The sequence below is a fragment of the Diplotaxodon limnothrissa genome, linkage group LG3 (assembly GCF_057381915.1).
Source record: "Diplotaxodon limnothrissa isolate DT_005_m linkage group LG3, D_limnothrissa_male_GT1.1, whole genome shotgun sequence".
NCBI classification, from domain to species: Eukaryota; Metazoa; Chordata; class Actinopteri; order Cichliformes; family Cichlidae; genus Diplotaxodon; species Diplotaxodon limnothrissa.
In genome coordinates, this window is record NC_140598.1 from 48,135,719 (window position 1) to 48,156,526 (window position 20,808).

Consider the following 20,808-nt stretch of genomic DNA (forward strand, 5'->3'; position numbering starts at 1 on the left):
GAAGCAACAAATCACCCCACACCCACACACACGCACGCACACACACGCACGCACGCACAGAGTTAAAGGCATTAAATCTACTACACTCATTTCCAGCTTCATCGTTTTATTCTACAACTGCATCCACACTGGAAGCGCTTCACTCTCTGTGCATCGCTTTGAAGCCCGCGGCTGGTTGCTTAGGATATTCCAGGCTGCCGTTGCCTAGGTGACCCTCTAATATATTTACTACCAGGTCATGTGCCAATCATCGCGGTTCTTAACTTTCATGGGTAGTCGTTTCAGTTGCTTGGCTAAAGTTTACTTCTGATCGTGCCCACTTCCTGTCCACAGTGGTACCTGTAGCTCTGCTGCATGTCATTCACTTTCTGTGGTCATTGGTTGCTATGGTGCTGCAAATCATTTCTAGTGTGCACGCAATTTAAGATATTATTACATTACTTAAGATAGCTTTGCATGACCATACAGTTTGAAATAAGCTTTATTTAGCTAAAACTGGGCCTTGGTTCATTCTCTGTCAGAAACTAGACATTTTATTTCCTCTTCCTCTTTGATTGGCTTTCCTTTGCAAACAGAAGATGACCATATTAGGATATCTGCTCTTAGTGACATCATACAGAGCTGAGAGTAGAATGGTCTGAAACTGAGTGCTGAGAAGTCTCAAGGAGATGTTGAATATGAGCATCTACAGTTTTAACAGTATATATACACTTGTGTGTGTGTGTGTGTGTGTGGTTTATCTCATTTCCTAAGAAGAGGACTCAGAATGCCCTTCACAGATTTGACTGACTAGACATATCCAAGCTGCAGTGCTCGTGCTGTTGGTTTGCTTTCATAAAGTGCATAAAGGCAAAAACACAGGTCATTTTAGCTCATTGCTAGGTGGTTGCCAGGCAACATTTTGGCATCATAAAACATTATGCACAAATTAAGAGTTGCGGATATAAGCTAAATGTTATTATTGTGAAATAAAAATGATATGGTGCTTTTATAAAGTGTTGTAAAGCTGAAAACGGTGCTTCAGGGGCCTGAGATGCACCTGTGTGCCAAGTTTGGTTGTTCAGCTCCTGATTGTGTGGGAGGAGTTGGCAGCCAAAGAAACAAATAAACACACAGAGATTTTGTGTATTCTAGCAAGATGTGTTTAACTTTGCGTTCACGTGACTGTATTTGAGACACAGACAACTGTCTCTGTCTGTTGTGCTCAGGCATGGTGACTGCTCCAGCAGTTTGGCCAAACTCTTGCAAAGACTAATTGCAAACTCATAACTCGTGCATTATCTCACTATTTAAGTGACAACCACTAAAAAAGTTAATTTAAGCTTAAAAAATTCAGTGTTGCTTTATGGAAACACACCTTCCACAGAGATGTCCTGGATGGCAAAACGCAGGATGATGGTCCAGATCATACCAAGAGTCATCTTCACGTTACCGTCGACGATTTCTACAAAACCAAACACACGGACGCGTGTTACTCGTCTTAGCAGATCCTGATGAATTAATCAGATAAAACTCAGACTCATTTTAAAGGTCTTGTCGCACCCTCAGCACCAATAGACACCAGCTTGACCCCCTTGCTGCAGATGAAGTCCAAAGCTTTGTTAACGTTGGCGATCTTGTGGAAACGCATCTTGCCTTTGTCGGGTTTGGGCAGCCTCTCACCTGAGAAAGACGAGGAACAGATTTATTAGCTCGTCCATCAAGCTGCTCAGTAGTTATTTTTTAAGCTAAGTGTCAAGGAAAAATACACCATCTCCAAGAACATGTGATCTCAATTTTACTTGTTTGTGTTAGTTTATTTACCAAAGAACACAGTTATGAATTATAAGAGTAATTCCATTCATGAAACCTGCAGAGATGTAGCCAATGTGACACCACCTGTTACTATGTAGTCTACAGTTTTCAATATTCTAGCTCAGGATTTTGATCATCACCATCTCAGTTTTTTTGGGTTTCTCGTTTTTAAACCAGACATCACAAAAGACAAGTAGACCTGCCAGGGAAATGCTGCGAACTAGTCAATCACAAGGTAGAACCGCCTACTTTATCCTATACAGAGTTTATTAAAAAGAATGATCCGACTCCAAAAAGCTGTAATCCTGCAGCGTTCACTGGTAACATTTGACACACGTACTGTTAGAAAGCGCGGATTCATGAGTTTCACGTGGTTGCTGGCAGGTAGCGACGGAAGTATTCAGCCATACATTTTAAAATTTACCACAAGTTTCTATGTTCGTTAGATGATTCTTTCTGATACAACAGTCAGAAATTAAAAAAATATGACTTAAAACTTGAAATAGAAACTAACACTGAAAGTTTTCATTGATGTCATAAAATCACGTGAGTGATAGTTTAATGTTCCTCTTAGATTTCCTTTACAGTCAGACTTTGTTCAGTCTCCCCCTGGTGGCCACAAGAAAGAATGCAAGTACTTTATTTGTTTTTTTTAAACGTCTCCATCTTTGAGATACAGTCTTCTTATTTTCAACTAACTGTTTTAAAACAGATTTTTTTGCTGTTCTCCATCATTATGCAAATGAGTAAATCATTACTATAGTCTGACAGGAATTATAGAAAATTATATATAAAGTGATGATGACTGCTAGATTTTATAGATGGAAGAAGGTACAGAGTGGGAGTGAAACCAACAATGTTTAGGAGTTTGAGTAATCAACATCAGTCTCATTCTACAAAGAAAATGACAAAAAAAAAAAAAAGAAAAAAAAAAAAAAGAAGTGTCACCAAAATAGCAAAAGATCTGCTCTTTTCTTACCACAAGGATGTGCCAAATCCAAGTATGTGATCCGGTATCATTCAGTTTTTAAATGTGTATACATGCATGGGTGTGTGCTCTCAATGACATCCACCTGATATGACCTCCAGCAGCAGCATGAGTTTGAGGCCATTTCTGAAATCCTCTTCAATGTTCTCAATCTGTGTCCCGGCCTTCCTCAAGTGGGAGTTACACCAAGCTGTGAAGGTCTAAAGGAGAGAAGAGACGGAGGCTCACAGGTCACATGTACCACATATTACACATTTGCATTCACAGACTTGACCTGCCGTGCACACCACATACATCACACAGAGAGCCAGAAACACACGGTTTTACAAACTTTACACACACAATTTGATGCTTCCCCTTTGAAACCGGGGTCACAAAATGCTTAGCGAGGCCCGAGCTGTCCTCTTTAATCTGTGACCTTTCTGCGACTGCGGCTGCTGAGGGAGAGCGGGCGCAGTCACACTCTGACACTTGTGTCAGTTTGACGGCCGCTTGATCTTAGTTCAATCTGACTTTGGGCTCAGATCATTCTGACGTGTGCTTTTTGAAGCTGTGGAACTTCCCAGATGAATTCATAAGAGGATGAACGACGCTCACTGTAATAAACAGGTGTAATCTGCAGAACTAACATGTGATAATTACCAAGAGGTGTTTGAGTCATTTGTATGCTTGGTTTAACTAATAATGGATGCATATCTGGACACGTTTGCATTTTAATTAGGACTCTGCACTTTAGGAAACATGTGCACACCAAGAAACATACTTTCACATGAGAACTCTTAAATATTTAATGATTATTTATTGAACATTTTAATGATTCTATTTTCCAGACACATGATGTAGGATAAAGAGATAATACTAGCCACTAATTCTGCTGATTAGCATGTGTCCCAGGGGGTCTGAAGACTATTTAAAGATTCTGGGAGAGACCAAGGTGGAAAGGGTGGGGGGAGTTGCTGGGGTTGCCAGTGGGCTGCCAGTTGGCAGTTAGAAGGTATACGTTTGCTGCTGGTAGAGGCTGCCACGTTAAGCTGGTGAACTGAAGCCTCGATAAATAAATAAAACAAACTTGTGCTGCTCAATGGTCATTTGTTACACATGCAAAAGACTCCTCAGCATCAGCGCCATCCATTTCAACAGCTGGACATTCAAGTGCAGTAAAGTGAAGTCTGCAAGTGTTCAGGAAGGTACCTGTTATTAAAATAAATAAATAAATTAAAAAAAAAAAATCACACATTTTACTCGGGCGATACGTCTTTCAGTAGCTACAAATCACCCGTTTTGGAAACCAAGCTGCTCACTGAGTGATGGTGGCGTGTGTAATAGACAGAAATGGCTCTTAAGCGCTGAGTGCTTGCCTTCGGTCTGTCTGGAAAACTGCCTAATGGCGTCAGGCGTACGTGCAGGGGACAATTCAGTGCGCCATTCAATCAATCAATCAGCTGCTGAAAGGTATTTCTGAGAGGCTTTCCTTGCTGTTTAGCTTTAATCTGAAAAAAACAAAACAAAAACGTGTGTGTGCGCTTGTGTTCAAACTCAGGGGTGTGAGTGTGCGTTAGGGCTTCTGCTGTAGAGCCAAAACTTTGCCAGGGTTTGGAGGATGCGGGGGTGTCGAAGCAGAATAAGTACATGAGCTGAATAACTAACTACAGATGATTGTGTGGGTGGAGTGAGGAGAGACACAGAGAGAGAGGGAGATGTATAAAGTAGCAATGAAACAGGGTTTGTGCTCAGTAGGTAAAAACAAATTTCCCAACACAGCAAAGCACATTAAATAGCCCAGGAATCAAAATGCATGTGCCCTTTAAAGTAAGTGGGTGTGTGTTTATGCCTATATGAGCTTCCAGGCCTCGCGTCTGCATCTGCCTGCGCGGACAGAAAAGCAAAGACGCAAAGTACCAGAGACACAGATAAGACAGAGATGTCTGAGTGGAAGAGGAGAAAAAGTCGCAAATTAGAGTGAAGGGAAAGTACAGCATGTGGGGGAGAGTAGACACTGCTCATCTCTGCATGTGCTCTAGAGCTGAAATGATTATCTAATTAGTTGATGGAGTGAAAAATGAATTAACCTGATGACTAATTGAAGCAATTTTTCAAGCAAAACATGCTTCAAATTTCCTTGTTCCTGTTTCACAGCTCTAATGATTTTCTGCCCCCTGTTATGTAAATGCAAACTGAACATATTCATCATTTTTTGACATTTTATAGATAAACCGTTACATAAAGAGTTTTCAGGGCTGGCTCTGCTTCACTCACACTGATTTTCTCTCCTTCCTGGAGGAGACTGGTGATGGGCTGAAAGTTTCTTATAATTAAACGGATGCAATGTAAGCATGTGATGATTTATAATATACTTTATACAGAGTTGCTTAGAAGCCAATATTCAGTTTGACCGCCTTTATTCTTCAACACAGTCTGAACTCTCTTAGTCAGTCTTTCCATTTCTTTAAGCAGGAATAGCTCTCCAGGCTTCTTGAAGGACATTCAAAGCTCTTCCTTGGATGTTTCTGCCTTTTGTTCTGTTCTCTGTCGAAATGATCCCACACTGCTACAGTGTTGAAGTCAGGGCTCTAAGGAGGCCAATCCACAACAGCTTTTATTGCAATGGCAGTCTGTTTGCTGAAAAATGAAGCCGTTTCCAGATGATATTACATGGTGCTCAAAATCTGGTGGTACTTTCTGTGCTCATAATTCTTCAATTTTGGCAAAATCTTCAACACCACTGGCTGCAATACAGCCCAAACCATGACAGAGGGTCCACTGCGTTTTACGGGTGACTGCAGACTCACAGTTGTACCTCTCTCCTGACCTGTGCACATACCGATGATGTAAAATCTGGATTCGTGACTTCATCACACCTGTTGCTATCGATTTTCAGTCCAGTTCTTGTGCAATTTGGGATACCTCAATCATCATGTTTCTTAAGAATGGCTTCTTCACAGCCACCCTTCCACTGAGACACTAAATGGAGTACCTGAAGAGCTGAATGGAGGTCCTGTATCAGATCTTTGCTAGGTTTTTTCCCCCCTATTTCTTAAGAATATGACTTTCAAATACTGTCCATCTGCTGCAGAGAGCATCTTAGGCCTGAGAGGCCTTCTTATGTCCTCCACTAGTCCAGTTTCCTATTTTTTTTAAAGGAGAGACTGCACACCATGCCAAGGTTTCTGCTTACAGCCCTTTGGGAATCTTTGGTATTTTGCTTAAATTCAGCTAAATAAATGGGAACAAGTTGTGTGTTTTTACGAGAAGCTGCTAATAACAAATTTCCTAAAGATACAAATTAAAATCGGTTCTTTGCTAAGTTGTCTGTTATGTGTATTCACAACACTTGATCACCACTAGAAGCCTTTTTTAGGCTCAGGCGATTCATGGGTCATGTATACATTAAAAAAAGGCCAAAAATGATTACCTAAACATTATGAGTTCGAATGCATGTTTTTGACTTTAAAAAAAAAAAACTTTTTTGAAGACTATAAAAAAGAACTTTTGATGTGATCTTAGGACCAACGGTCATCAGTGGAAGTACCTTATTTAAATGCAAATTAGAGACTTGGTTTCTTTGCATAATATTTCCATCTTAAGCTACTTTAAATGTTTCCCATTACAGTGTTTTGGGTTTTATTGACCAGCTGTTTGGATTTAGTTAAATATTCTGTGAGATTTAGTGTTTTGTGCGATCTGGGCTAATTTGTAATCGCACAGAAGAAAACTTTTACTTTTGACCAAGTATTTTTATACTCCAGTACAAGTAGTTTTACTATTAGAATCACTGTCTTTTGCCAGATTTGGACATTTGGAAACTAAATTTGTCACACCTGGAAATCAAAAATGGATTCAATCTGAATTTGAGATTGAAGGTCAAAGAAAAGGAGACTCGTAGACAAAGAAGCAGCAAAGCGGAGGAGCGGAGAGGAGAGGAGTGACAGGAATGCCCAAGCCCTGCTGTAATTTGATGTAAGGGTCTGGAGGGGAGAAGAGACCGCCTGTCCAACCAGCAGGTGCTCATCTCCTTTGCCATGCATGACCAAATTTAGACAGACTCCTAATCCAGCACGCACAGACCACCCGGCCAAACTGGAGAGGGGACAAGGAGGTGTGTGACGGAGAACGGAGGAGGTGGAGACAGGGAGGTGGGCGGTAGGTGTGGAGGCTAAAATAGGTGGAAAAGGAGGAGAAAGAGCTGCGAAGGGGAGGGGAGGGGCAAGGAGTGAGGGGAGGTGGTGGAGGCTAAATCGGATTGCCATGGGACACCAGTGGACAGCTGAGAAGGCAGGATTCCTGAGGTGAACTGTAAGAGTCCAAGACAGGAGGAGGAGGAGGAGGAAGGAATGGATTTAAGAATATGATGAGATATAAAATAATAACTTGAGAAAGTGTGGGAAAGATGAGAGGGGTGATGCCGCGTCTACATCAAAGGGAAAGCTGTTAGAAGCTGACGTGGCGCTAAGTGAAATTAAGGATTCACTTAACCTGGAGACACAAACACAATCACAGATTCATTAAATCCAAAACGCTGCATGAGCCTCAGATAAAAAAACAATTAACTGTGACACATGTGAAACTACAGCTGATACTTTTCTCCGTCTGTGCTGTACCGCTTCATTATCTCCCCCCACCCGCCAGCCGGCCCCTCCTCGGTCTGCTGTAACGCCTGTGGTGGTCGTCAAAGTCCGCCGGGATGAAGTCACCCTCCATCCCAGCATCCTCCCCCCTCCCCTCTTCTTTCTTCTGTCTGTCTGCACCTGTTGGTCCGTCCTGGCTCAGCTCAGCTGGGACCTTTTTACTTGTAAAATGAGGTCACAGTGTAGCCCAGCTGAATGCCCGTCATGACTACGTCCCCCCAGGAGACCCAGGGCTGCAGACCCCCCACCCTCCAAATACATCTGACACACACACACACATTCCCACACATTCTTCCTCCCATCTCAACGGGCTATGAGCTCCTGATAATGTCAGCTACCCAGGCTGTTCATCACAGAGCTGACGCAACCGCAAGCTCTTTACGGCTCCTGAAAAGAACGCACATGCTAGCAGAAGATGCAGATTAATTACTTTGTTGGAGGGAAAAGCACGACTAATGTCGACTAGATGATTAAAGGCTGGTGCCCTCATCAGGAAGCGGCAGAACAACCTCTGGTTAGAGTTAATATTCATACTTTCTGACTACACAATGCCCGTTAGCTGCTAAGATGTTAGGAGCTAGCTGCCACTAGCTGGAGCTCTAGCTCCAGTAGATGACAGCACGACCGCTAACCAGAGATGCTCAGACCGCCTGCTCCATAGACACCTTCTTGAAGATGTACTCTCTCCAGAGTGTCCTGGTCTCCTTCCAGTAGGTAGAACACCTCACTTTGGAACAAGCATCATCATTATCAGACGCACGAACCACCTCAGCCAGCTCCTTTAAAGGTAGAGGAGTAGCAGCTCCCCTCTGAGCCCTGCCTGCTGCTCTTTATATGAAGCACATTACTGTATCATTCTTTCACATATTAACCCTCGTGAGCTCGGCCATAGGTGGGGGTAGGAACACAGACTGACGATTCTCACGTTTCATTAAAAAAGACATGAATGTAAAAATGATATCAAGACGACTGATTGATTATAATTTGAAGAATCAGTGCCAAAGCTCAAAAACATCCTCTTTTCCCCGACACCTTAAACATCATCTTCCAGCTGTGAACCCTTTTTGCTATTATGAAAAATGTCGGCTAATGATTATAAAACTATATTTAAAATGAAGGATTATTAGAATGTCGATATGTCAAACGTTAGGAGATGCTTTTAGTAATGCTTCTTTTAATGAGGTTACATTTAAGAAAAGCCTTCCATCATAAAGTGAGTGCCGCATGACACGGCGGCCGTAAAGTGGGATTATATTGAGTTTACCTCCCGCATAAATCTCAGCGCCCTGCGTGCACAAAATAGCCTTCCACAGCTGACCATCACACACACAGACACACACACACAGTCAGCTGTAGTTGACTTGATGATTAGTCCAGACTGAGTGCTGCTCCACATATATCAACCCTGTCTTTGCACTTTCATAGCTCCATTTCTCTGCCTCAGCCTCTCCTAAGGAAATCTAAATAAATAAGAAAATAATACATAGATAAATAAATATAAATCACTTCTAATAAGATGCATAATTACATAAACCTTCAGGACAAGCTCAGCTTACACCTCACCTCTTTGCACTACTGCGTCGCTGGCTGCAGGCCTTTTTTTTTCCCCCAAAAGAGTGTTTAGATTTAATTACAAAAGTCTACAGTAGCTGATTTCACTAATTAGTGCCTTCGATCACACGAGGCTGATCCAATTACAGAAATATGTTTGTCTGGAATAAAAATGTGCACAGCGATGTGGCTTACAGGGAACACTGCCAGCGCAGATCATCTCTGCATTTCTTTGTGTGCCAGTCTTAAGATTTGGTGCGTTTTAATCTGCTGATTGTGGAGGGAAATTATAAGGTCTGTGATGTGGAGCAGAATTAAAAACAACAAGCAGAGCGTTAGAAAAACAAATTGGCAGCACTTGGTGGTAGAAAAGCAGTTAAATCGATTGTAAACCATTTTCGGAAGTCTCTGTTATTGTCAGTAAGTGCTGCGTTTTAGAGCATCACTTAGCGAGGCCATGATGGAGGAAGACAGGACGCTTTCACTGCTGCGCTCAACTCTAAGCCCCTAACCTCATTCTTTCAACTTTCGTTAGTTTAAATAAAGAATAATGGTGAGGGTGCACAGAAAAGTATTCTTTTTCATTCTCTAGCATTTGTCCTGTGGTTTGTAACTAAAGTGTTTTGAGCCCAGCTCTATAAAGTCTGAGTTCTCCATAGTACAGAAAGCAAAGGGTTTGTTGAAAATCTATAACCTGTCAGCATGTTGTGACTGAAGTGGAGTCTCTGCGCTGGATGTTTAGGATTTGAGCTTATGAGTGGAGCCAATCACAGGTCTTTCCCAACCAGATCAGGTGAATAGTCCAGAGTAAAACATGAGAAAAGTCATGGGACGTAAAGAGACTGAGTGGCTGCCTTCTTTAGATGGGCCTAGCCCAGCGTAGCTCCTGTGGCATCACTCATAGTTTCTGAGCATTTCTGCTTGCACCCCCCCACCCCAATGTGACGACAAGGGGCAGGTATGACTGTGAAACCCCATGCTTATTGGCTAATACTTGTGGTTGTTTATTATCCAATGAGAGTGCAGTTTCATACTGCAGCTAATCATTCATTTTGATGATAGTTTGACCAGCGTTTACAAATCAGACTTTATTAAATCATCCAAAATGAGTCAAACATATGAGGAAAGTGTTCACATGATGTTGTGTCAGTATGTTTTATATAAAAATCTGTTCGTGTGGTTTGAAAGGAAAGAGCCAGTCTTCCCACAGTACACCTGCATGTGCCCAGCCTTAATTTAGCCCAGGTATTTATGTCTGTGCCACTTTAAAAATAGCCTGCCTGCAGGGCTGACATTTGGGACCCCATTCACACCTGTCCACTACAGCTACCTTTGGTCACACTGTTCAGCACCCATGTACAAACCGGTGACAGCTCACTCACATGCATGAAAACACTGCGCTCTTTTATTTACGAGGTATTTATGCTTGTGATTCAGGGCTAAGATTAAATCCAGAGGAAGATTAAATTCAGAGGAAGACAATAAAAATAATGTATATACTGCTGTGAGCACTGAAGATGCAATTATTGCTCTGAAAACTACCAAAAGCCATAAATCTATTTATAGCCGTGTCGATTTTGAACCGCGAGCACGTCAGTCCACCTGTCGGGCAGCAATGACTGTTTGCACAGAGAGCAGCAGATGCACCCTTTCCCCCTCTGCAATCAAAAGCTGCAGCTTCCAGAGTCAACAGACCACAGGTCAGTACTTATTAAAAACACACACAGACACAACCCCTGAACTGCTCCTGCTCATTTCATTCGCTGCGTTTTTAAGCTACAATAATCCGTCTCGTCATCAGTTTTTGGTTTAATTTACATATAATGCATAAATAACTCAGTAAAATATTCTGTGAGGTTTGCTTGCACCACACAAGCTGCTGTGATTTAACTACACTGACAGAGAGAGCAGGAAATGTCACAGGCTGTGTTTCTGTGTCACTGTATGGCCAAAGTGCACAGCCTGCTCTCTGTGAGCACTGCCGAGCTCTCCTCTTGATCACACTCAAAAACCAAAAAATTTAAAACCCAAATAAATAAGCCTCTTGCATCGACGCCGCTGTTCACATTTGTAAAATACTTTGGAGAGCTGCTGACATGATGACATTTCCAGGATTTGCACATGAAAACACTGACGGCGCTTATGTAAGTCCTCAATCACGACACTTCTGACAGACTGGAACAGCCGCGGTTGAGCCATATGAGCTCTGAGTGGACAAACAACACTCCCATCAAGGCTCGTCATCTCAAACAAGTGTCAGTAAAGAAGAAAATCACAGCACTTCTGAAACTACGACTGTTGGTGTGTGTGTGAGAGAGGCAAACTCAAATCCACACTAATAAAAAGGTGTTCAGCTGTCAGCTACACCTAATGGAGAGAATTAGAAACATCATCTTTTCCTTTCAGCCTCTTAATGGCAAAACTAGAGCTTTACAATGAGGAACTATATTTTCAGCTATGTGTGTCTGACATCACTTTCCTCACATCAGAGCTCTCTAGTAAACAACGACTGCACCAAGTTCCTCCACCGAGGTTTTAAGAGTTGATAAAGTGACAGGACTGAAGTGGAGGAGGCTAACGGTTACAACACACAACAGGTGTCACCAATATTTAGGAACCACCAGCACTTCACCCCACCCGCCCCCCTTATAGTCTTTAAATACACCCCACCCCTCAAAAAGAGATCCGGAGCCCTGAACTTCGATGCCACGGGGATGATTTGGGAAAATGACGTAATGTATCCTAAACACACCTCTAACAGGCCAGCTGACCACTGCTGTGACACATGCTTAGATTGGATTTCAAATAAAATCAAACCACACAAAATTCAATTCATATCTGTTAAGAAAAAGGAAAATAACGAGCTAATCAAAGTAAATAATCAGTGGACGAACAAAGCTGGATGAAACGGTTAACTGGCACCAGCTGAATTTGAAAGAAAGAACTGCATAAAGCAACAGACTCAGCCAACAGTGACTCATATTTGGGGAAAAAGCAAATGAAGATTCACATTTTTCCAGCTTGAACTGGTTAAGCAGTTACTGGATGGATGGATATCAGCCAGTGTCAGGTAAAAGTACTGCACGAGCAGTTCTAAGTTGCATTTTCGGTCTGAACCTGTACCCGGCATGAATTTATCAGCCTTCCTTTCTGCTGCTTCTCTGTGAAGGATTAACAGCCTTATACCCAAAGATCCTGCTGACAACAAGGCCAGCGCTGGCCGCCAATGCAACACCGGTGCGTCCCAACCTGTGGATTTATGCCTGCGTTTAGAGGATAAAAGGGACTAGGACACCTCGTCCAGTCAGTGTGTGTGACAGTGTGTGCAAGGTGCCAGATGCCAGTGAGATATGCTGGGTGCACGTGGGACTTTAACAGGTGGGGAAAGACAACAGCACTCCACCCATTATGGTAACGTTTAAAGATTTAAGGATGAGTTTTGTATGGACATATTGGATAAGCGGCATCATGTGCTGCATTTTGATCGGATTCAGAGCACTCAAGTTTGCCACCTTAGAGATTGGCAGTCGCTTCCAGATCAGGTATTCCATTTATTGTGTGTCCATGTCTGAACACCACCCAAGGGACAGGATGGCTAACCTGGTTTAGTCAATCACTCGCTCTGACACAACCATCTGTCTGAGTTGTCATATTAATTGCTTCGACTCCGTGAGGAGGAGGGGAAACATCGTGTCCCTCCCGGCTCCATTATGCTGCCTCACATTGTGTTCCACTGCTGCGTGGCTCCAGGTTGCTGCACTACCAGAATGATGATGCGAGCCACAAATGCCAGCCAGAATTTAACAGCATACCCTTACAAGCACAATCTATGCACGAGTGTACGATGTGAACTGGAAATGCTGGCAGCAGCACAGATGCACGTTTTTCAAAATGTTGGTTTTATGTAAAAAAGACAAAAGAAGAGAAAGGACAGAAAAGTGAACGCAATTATTTAGAGGACAGATTCTTGGCATTTCCCTCAGTTGCACGTCATCTCAGTTCACTTTGCAGCGTCTTCGGGGACAAATGATTTAAAGTTGTCTGGTAGCTTTTTGTGATTCATGCTTTTATATAAGCTTCTCTGTCTGCCACGAAGTAACTCAGCCACAACAATGCAATACAGTTATCAACAGGCCGATGTCAGCTATCATCATTATCAACAGTTTGTCCTGAGAGGTCGAATAACCAAATCAAATGATCCAGGGTAAAGTTAACTAATTTGCAGTGCAGAAGAAGAAACTTGCAGAGAGCAGGGGAAATCCAATCAGAGGTAATAAAATCAGCAGACAATAATGCTGCCCACACAGATGGAACTACAGTGAAGTAAACATATAGAATCCATAATTGCCTCTTTGGGACTTTTAAGGGACATTTTCTCCTCAGTGACAGAGATATCACGTATATTGTACATCATATGATTGTCTTGCAGTGTTGTGGGAACATAATCATTAGAGACAGATGCATGAAAGATGGATGGAGAACTTCTGGTCTGAAATATGAAAATTTAAAGTATCTTCAAAACCCACCTAAACGCCAGCAGGTGGCAGGTTGTCTGGTTGTAAATGTAAATCTATGAGAAAATTACATTTACACATCAAATTAATTAATTAAGTAAAATTTATAGACCTCAGAATGTGAGTCATGTGACCTCTAACATGATTTATATTGGCTAGTTGGGATTTCACGATAAGAGACATTTAGCAGTCAGTGCCAAATGCCATGTTTCTCACAAAATGGTTGCTAATTAGCAAGATATATAAAATATATACAAAGTAGGAATGTCACCAGAACCGATACTTACGGTACTTGTTTTTCTTTGGTAACGTAGCCGTTGGCAGGGTATGTACCGAAGTGGTCTTCCAGACCTGAAGGGGGCAGTATAAAGCTACATGTGTCCTAGTCTACCCTTACATGCTGAACGGACGCCCACATCATCGGATAATAACTGATTTCCAAATTGCAATATGCAAACTTTTTGGTTTTTCAGACCAAGGAAGGAAATCCTTCCAATTTAGCAAAGCAGCTAAAAGGCCAACATTCAGATCTGTTTAAATAATAGTAAGTTTAACTTCATATTTAGAAAGGTACAAAGTGTCATCCTTCTCATTTTATCCTGAAATACACTATAATGTTTAGTTTGAGACAGCTGCATTACTGATGTGAAGTCAGCTTTGATCCATATTGTAAAATGTTTACAATAAAAGCTAATGCTAACATTAGCAGGCTACTCGGCAAAGATTCTAACGTTTTATTGTTTATTGTCAATAAAATATAATGTTGATAAGGAATATTTTTTGTCTAAATACACATTTTGTTTCATCTTTCTTTAATTTCATCTTGAATTAGGAACAAGCTAACTCTACTCATATTAGCACCAAATACTAAATCTTTGGGATTCATTACATCCCCAACACAACATTAGCCACTACAAACGGTTTAGCATGTGGCGCGCTGGTTGATTTCTAAACGGCAAAGTTCTCTCAAACAAAAAAGTAACGTGTGTTTCAGCATAACACAACGTACTTCCATATCCAGCTATCGATAATTTGGGGCAAAGCTATCTCAGCGGCTTTGCTAGTCGCCGTCTTCCACATGTAGTTTTTCCTTGTGCTTGTGGGTGCCCTTCATCATGTAAGGACGCACAAGAATACTTGTAGTGGCGTGTTGTCTCCACAGTACCACCGTGTTTTCAGGATTTTGGCATCAAAAAGTATAAGTATTGGCTCTGGTGACATCCCTAGTGGCTACATCCATCTTCTACATACAGTCTGTGGTATTTGGCTCTAAACTGACTGTGGCAGGAGTCAGAGATTACAAAAAGCAATTAAATGACAACCATCCAATATTTGTTGAGTAATTTCACCCAAAACTACAAACTCACAGTGCAAACAAAAGGACTTGATTAATCCTGTGGCTGATATGAATTTCAGTGTGAACTTTCATGCCAGATAACACAAAAGCCAGCCAGCAGTCTTGTAAAGCTCTCTTTATATTGCCAGCTATGTGGAAGCAATGTCTGATGTACTACTTTAATTACTTGAAAAACTACCAATCAAAGTGAAACTGCAACACACACACACACACACACACACACACACACACACACACACACACACACACACACACACACACACACACACACACACACACACACACGCACACGCCATCCTTATCTTGCATTGTTCACTCTATTACAGCTTTCAGCCTCTTTCTTGTTACATGAGTGAGCAGGTGAATTGACTGTGTGATTGATGGTGGAGAATAAAGGTGAGTGTACAGGTTCACGGTGGCTGCATGTCGACTCTTTTGTCGTTTAATGAGCTCTGGACTTGAAGACTGACGGTGGGGGAGATAAATTGGTGTAAGTGGTTGCGGAGGATTTATGACAGTGCGCCTGCGACTGAGGATGGGGGTGGCGGGGGGTTGTTTCTAATTTCAGTAGGCAAGTTCTTTCTCTGTAATAAGAGGCAAAACTCTCCAGGCAGATCTGGGGTCAGCTAATTCCATCTCGACAGAAACCTCGACCGTGAAAAAAAAAAAACGGTGTGTGAAACTGATCCGAGGCTGCCTCTAGTAGATGCGCCCCAGCTACAATTCTCAGCATTCATTTAGCCAAAAGAGCAAGTCACAGATGACCTTGTGATTTTGACTTCGGCCTCCATTAGAGAACCACAAAAAGGCTATTGAATCCTCGGGTCAGGCGATCCCACAACTCTGGTTTCATTTTGTTATTTGCGGGTTGTGAAGCTAAAGCCAGAATGAGCACACATGACGGCTGCTTCGTCATTCCTCAGTTTGCATCCATGTGGTGAGCTCAGACATAAGCAATCATTGGAGCAGGCCGATGATAAAAAGCCCACATCTGTTTCGGAAGGACACACGAGGGTAAAATTAGTCAAATAAAAATTACGTTTTCTTGCCATTTAATTTTCTTTTCGGTATTTCTTTTAAATATGACCTGCTAGAACTCTTCTCGACATTAACCATTAATAAAGACAAAGGAGCTTGCAAAGAAAAGCGTCTGGACTTCTTTAAGTTGCTTGAAGACGTTTCACCTCTCATCCGAGAAGCTTCTTCAGTTCTAAGGTCAAATGATGGAGAGTCCGTTTTGAGATCCCTTCCCAGACGCCTTAACGCCCACTCACATCCTGGGCCATCTGACCTCAGGAATTCGCATGATAAGGTGGGGCCAGGTTTCACAATGAACACACCCGAAACTCTGGCTGATTGGGACGCCCAGTTTCCCACCTTGTCTCAGGTGATTAGAGGATCATCAGGGGGTCCTTTTGTCCCTCTGTGGGGGGAAACTCCCACTAGGTTTATATCTGGGACTCTCCACCATTTGACCTTAGAACTGAAGAAGCTTCTCGGATGAGAGGTGAAACGTCTTCAAGCAACTTAAAGAAGTCCAGACGCTTTTCTTTGCAAGCTCCTTTGACTACGATGACCTGGATGACTGAGAACCTTCACAGACATTAATAAAGACGCCGTTTTAATAGGAACATCTGTAAGTCATTTTGCATGAATATAGAACCTGGAGGCTGCTGCTGTGCAACACTCGACCCATAAGCTCGTCTTAAAACCTTTAATAAAGTAAAATATATACATTTACAGCTGACTGTCAGTTAAGTAAATAACTCTGTTATTTTGCTTTGGTTTTTGGTATTTGAAACTGGAGCTGCCTCCACAGAATAGCATACAGCTTTTAAAGCCATTATAAAGCTCATAATGATATCCCTGTGACCTCAGTCCTATCATGAGGCACAGACTCACCATCTCATCCTCTGCGGCCTATAAATATCCAGTGCATGCAGCAAGCACTCAGCCCTAACATTATGAGCTTAGCTCACTTTTTATAAAGACAGGTTCAGGTGTCTCATTCGTCTCATTACTACATGAAAACTCAATAGCATACACACTGCCTGGACCTGAGGTGACATTTTGCAGGTGTTTGGCCATCTGTCCTCTAGGTGTGTTTAGTTACCGAGGGGCACGGCGCTTGGCGGGCTTCTGTTGTCTTCTCTCATGCAGCATTTTCTCCGTTTTCAACACCAGGAATGAGCCTGAGGAGTACGAACAGCTGAAACTGGGAGGTGTGAAACTCAAACATACCTGCGTGCTGCTTTAGCTCAGTTTGATGCACAGAACTGCAAGGCAGCACCGCCGTGGTCACTCCGGCAGTTTTCATCTACCACTTTAAACCCTTTTATTCCATACAGGCTGTGATTAGATCAAGATGGCGGCTCTCACAGCTCATCAATCACCGTTTCTTCTTTTGACTCCGACGCTGCACCATGCTCGTATCATGTATCTGCTTTTACCGTTACAAGACTCTGCAACAACTTTCTGCCGTCAGACTGTTTCATTCCTTACAAGAACTCACAAATCATGCAGTGCATACAGTGTAACACCATGAAGAAGTAGCCCTCCACACACACACGCACACACACACATAAGAGATACAGTCCTCAGCCATTCCCACTGCCTCCTCGGGCTCCTGCGCCTGCACTAAAGCAGTTTATAGAAGCCTCCCTACATGGACACAACTTCTGGAATAGCAACTGCTATTTGATCTGACTGCGGGCTCTCTCACCTCTCCGCTTACGTTGAGCTCTCATACAGATGCACAAAAACAGATACGGTATACATGGACACAATTTAAGAGTAAAACTGAAAAAGTTCTGCAAAGTTTGCAGGGCAATTCTCTTGTTTTAAGAAATGTCTTATTTAGTGATCAATACAGATACGACAAAGGGCTTTATTGTGATAAAGTGTTGTAGAAGCAGCAACTATGTTTCAGATGGCATCCCTGTCAATTTTTCTTTGGCTGCGAGCACCAAAACGTCTCCTCTGAGCTCCTAAATAAGTGCAAGCTCCACAGGTCTGGGAAATTAAAACACACTGCGATCACATTAGCGGTGTTACTGTTCCTTCACATGTCACATGACTGAGTGAATTATGGGAGGGGAACGTAAGATGCCTCTTCTCTCAGATGCATCTTGGGATTAGGTAGAGAAGCACAGGCGGTGAGCAGGGATGAGTAAAGGGGGCCTGATGAGCCAAATTACAAATCAGATCTGCAATAAAGATGCAAATTATTATAAAGTGGAGCAGATGAAGTCTCTAGAAAGACTCTCTGCTCCATTCTGTTACCTTTTTTCATCAACTCACTTGATGATATATGATGCAAATGCTTCGATGATGCTGTGATTGTTGAGTTTAACGATGAGCATCGAGGTAGCAGACAGCAGCCAGGCTGCTGAAGCATTGAAAAGTTGATAAGTAGCTTTTATGTGGAGCCGTGCTGCAGCATTGCTGACATTTAAGGCATAATTAATGTCGCTAATCTTTGGAGATTCATTTTTTAACATAAAATGTCCGCATGATGCTTTTTCAAATCGTCGTCTCTGAGGAGGTCCACTGCTTTAGCGCCGTCTCCGAGCATCAAGTATGAGATATCAACGACCCGGTCTGCCTGCCACGCTGGTGATCCCTCGTTGAAATGTAATAAAATGAGATTAGACAAGAATAGACTGGATTATTCAGCCTGTTAAGATCTCTCCTGGCCCACACAGAAGGACTTTACATTAGGCTGAGTGGGTAAATATCACATTACTCAATCTAACGTCATAACAGTTGGCTCTGATGGTGGACGCTGTTTGGACCACTTCATTTTGCACCGTGTGAAAGAAAATGTAACGCAACAGGAAAGCAGAGAGAAAACAAATGTTTCACTGCAAATCTTAGAAGCAGAGTTCATAATTATGATGTTGCACCATATTGTAAGTCTGTGTGAGAGTGTATATTTTTATATTGTTATTAATATATAGTTTAGATCTGTGCTGCTAAACAATTTCTCATTGATTCTGCAACAATGACAACAAAGATGTTAAATAAAGATCTGATCTTAGAATTAGGTTGAAGATCACTTAATGTGAGATGACTGGACAAACTCAGTGCTGCTGTAGAAAATGAAAATAAACAAACACTATGATATGATAGACTATGAGAGGCTTCCACTTAATAATAGAATTCTACTTTAAAACATGTCTAGAGGCTGTTGTTGCGTTTTTACAAAGGCCTCGATGTGCACGGGGGAACTGATTAAATTTAGCCCAAATTTTTTGCAGATTTCTCTTTTTCTAACATGTTGAGAGATTTAGTGTGTTTTCCAACAGGATTTGTGAAAAAGGTTTTTCTATATGATTGTTTCCCCTTTTCTAATTATGCTTCTGTTTGCAGAACAAGAACATGATGTGTTGTGTTGGAGTGGAGATGACACAGATACCTGCATTTTACTCCTGATTGGGCCTCATCACGCAGAACTTGTCCTCCCCCGATACTTCGTCGAACACCCATTCATTAGATCTCGATTAAAATAGTGTGTTAGTGTAATTCAATTCAATTGTATTACTGTAGCACTTGATCACAGCAGTTCCCTCAAGGGGCTTGATACTCTAAGGTAAAGACTCTACAATAATAGAGAAAACCCAACAATCAGAAGATGAGTGAGCACTTTGGCAACAGTGGGAAGGAAAAACTCCCTTTTAACAGGAAGAAACCTCCAGCAGAGCCAGGCTCAGGGAGGGGCGGGGCCATCTGCTGAGACTGGTTAGGGGTTGAGGGAAAATACTGAAAAGGGGAGAAAAAAAAAATCACGGAGTCTTACCAGCTACTGATCGTAAAAAAATAGCAACTTAACTAGAAGACACAGCTCGACTTGGCACCACTCTTATCTGTGATTGGTTAATACTGAATGTTATAGTCGCCTAAGATATCGATCCGTCTTTAGTACGGCTGCACAGACAGTTCTGTGTGGGCACATGGAAGCTAGGCTAAAACTAGGTATCAGTTTAAGCCACCTCTCCTATATTACCAACAGTGTGTCAGTGCGGGGAAAAATAAATGATTATTATTCTTTTTAAATACTTTTCAACTTGCCCAGTCTAATTTCTTCTGTGTGTACGTATACTGAGCTTTTATTGCTAACAGGTCAGCTAAGCACACGGCTGCTGATAACCTCATGTAATGGATATTTTTAGATTACTGCTAACATGAGCGTCATCAGGCAGCTTTACTTAGTGAATTAGCAGCTGAACTCTTTAACAATGTGAAACAGAAGATGACTTAAGTCATAGCACTGAATCTTTATTCATTTATTTATGTGCGTGCCAACAGAGGGATCTACTGCACAGGAGGACGAAAGCATCGCCTTTTCAAATAAAAAGCCATTCCATGTGTTCTTGTGAGCGCAGTCTTCTGCAGCCCTCTGCAGTGAGAGTAAATCTTTAAACAGATATTGATTGCGCCTACAGCAATCACTTCTTTTTGCAGATGCGGTGGAGCTGGACCTGTCAGCCTGTCATCTGTTTGAGGCAGACATCAATAAAGCTCCGAAAGCCCACGAAAAGAACTTCTGGCTCTAACCGGACCGGTTTCCTCCATCCACTTGGATCAGCCCTCCTTATTTCCAGGATTATAGTTGCTTTGAGGAGAGAAGCTCGCCAAGATAAGATGCAGCCAGATCTCATCACTCCGGCCTTTCATATCTCATATTTCCTTCCGACAGCTTTCCCCTAGATGCAATATCTAACACAATTTTTGCCAGCTCCTCTTAAATCAAATGCCTCGTCCAAATCAAGTCATGAATCACTTAGTTAGCAAAGAAGGAGCCATGCTCTATGATAAATATAAACCAGTGTCAGCATGTACAATTCAGACACACACCATTTCTAATGTGTGGTATCAGATTCGGCATCACTGTGTGTTGACAAACATTTTACTACTGCAGCAAGTGGTGAGCGGCTTTTTCCACTGAAATTTCAGGGACAGAGGAGACAACAGGTGCTT

The 20,808-nt window shown here is 42.2% G+C and overlaps 1 protein-coding gene across 1 annotated transcript in view; it reads right to left on the minus strand.

Moving 5' to 3' along the window:
• actn3b (actinin alpha 3b) overlaps positions 1 to 20,808 on the minus strand; it is a 37,970-nt gene that overhangs the window by 14,338 nt on the left and 2,824 nt on the right. The window contains exons 2-4 of the mRNA XM_085349495.1: positions 2,868 to 2,982; positions 1,543 to 1,662; positions 1,358 to 1,444 (exon numbers count right to left, since the gene is read on the minus strand). Coding sequence (XP_085205621.1) covers positions 1,358 to 1,444; positions 1,543 to 1,662; positions 2,868 to 2,982 — 322 coding nt within the window. The remainder of the gene's footprint in view (positions 1 to 1,357; positions 1,445 to 1,542; positions 1,663 to 2,867; positions 2,983 to 20,808) is intronic.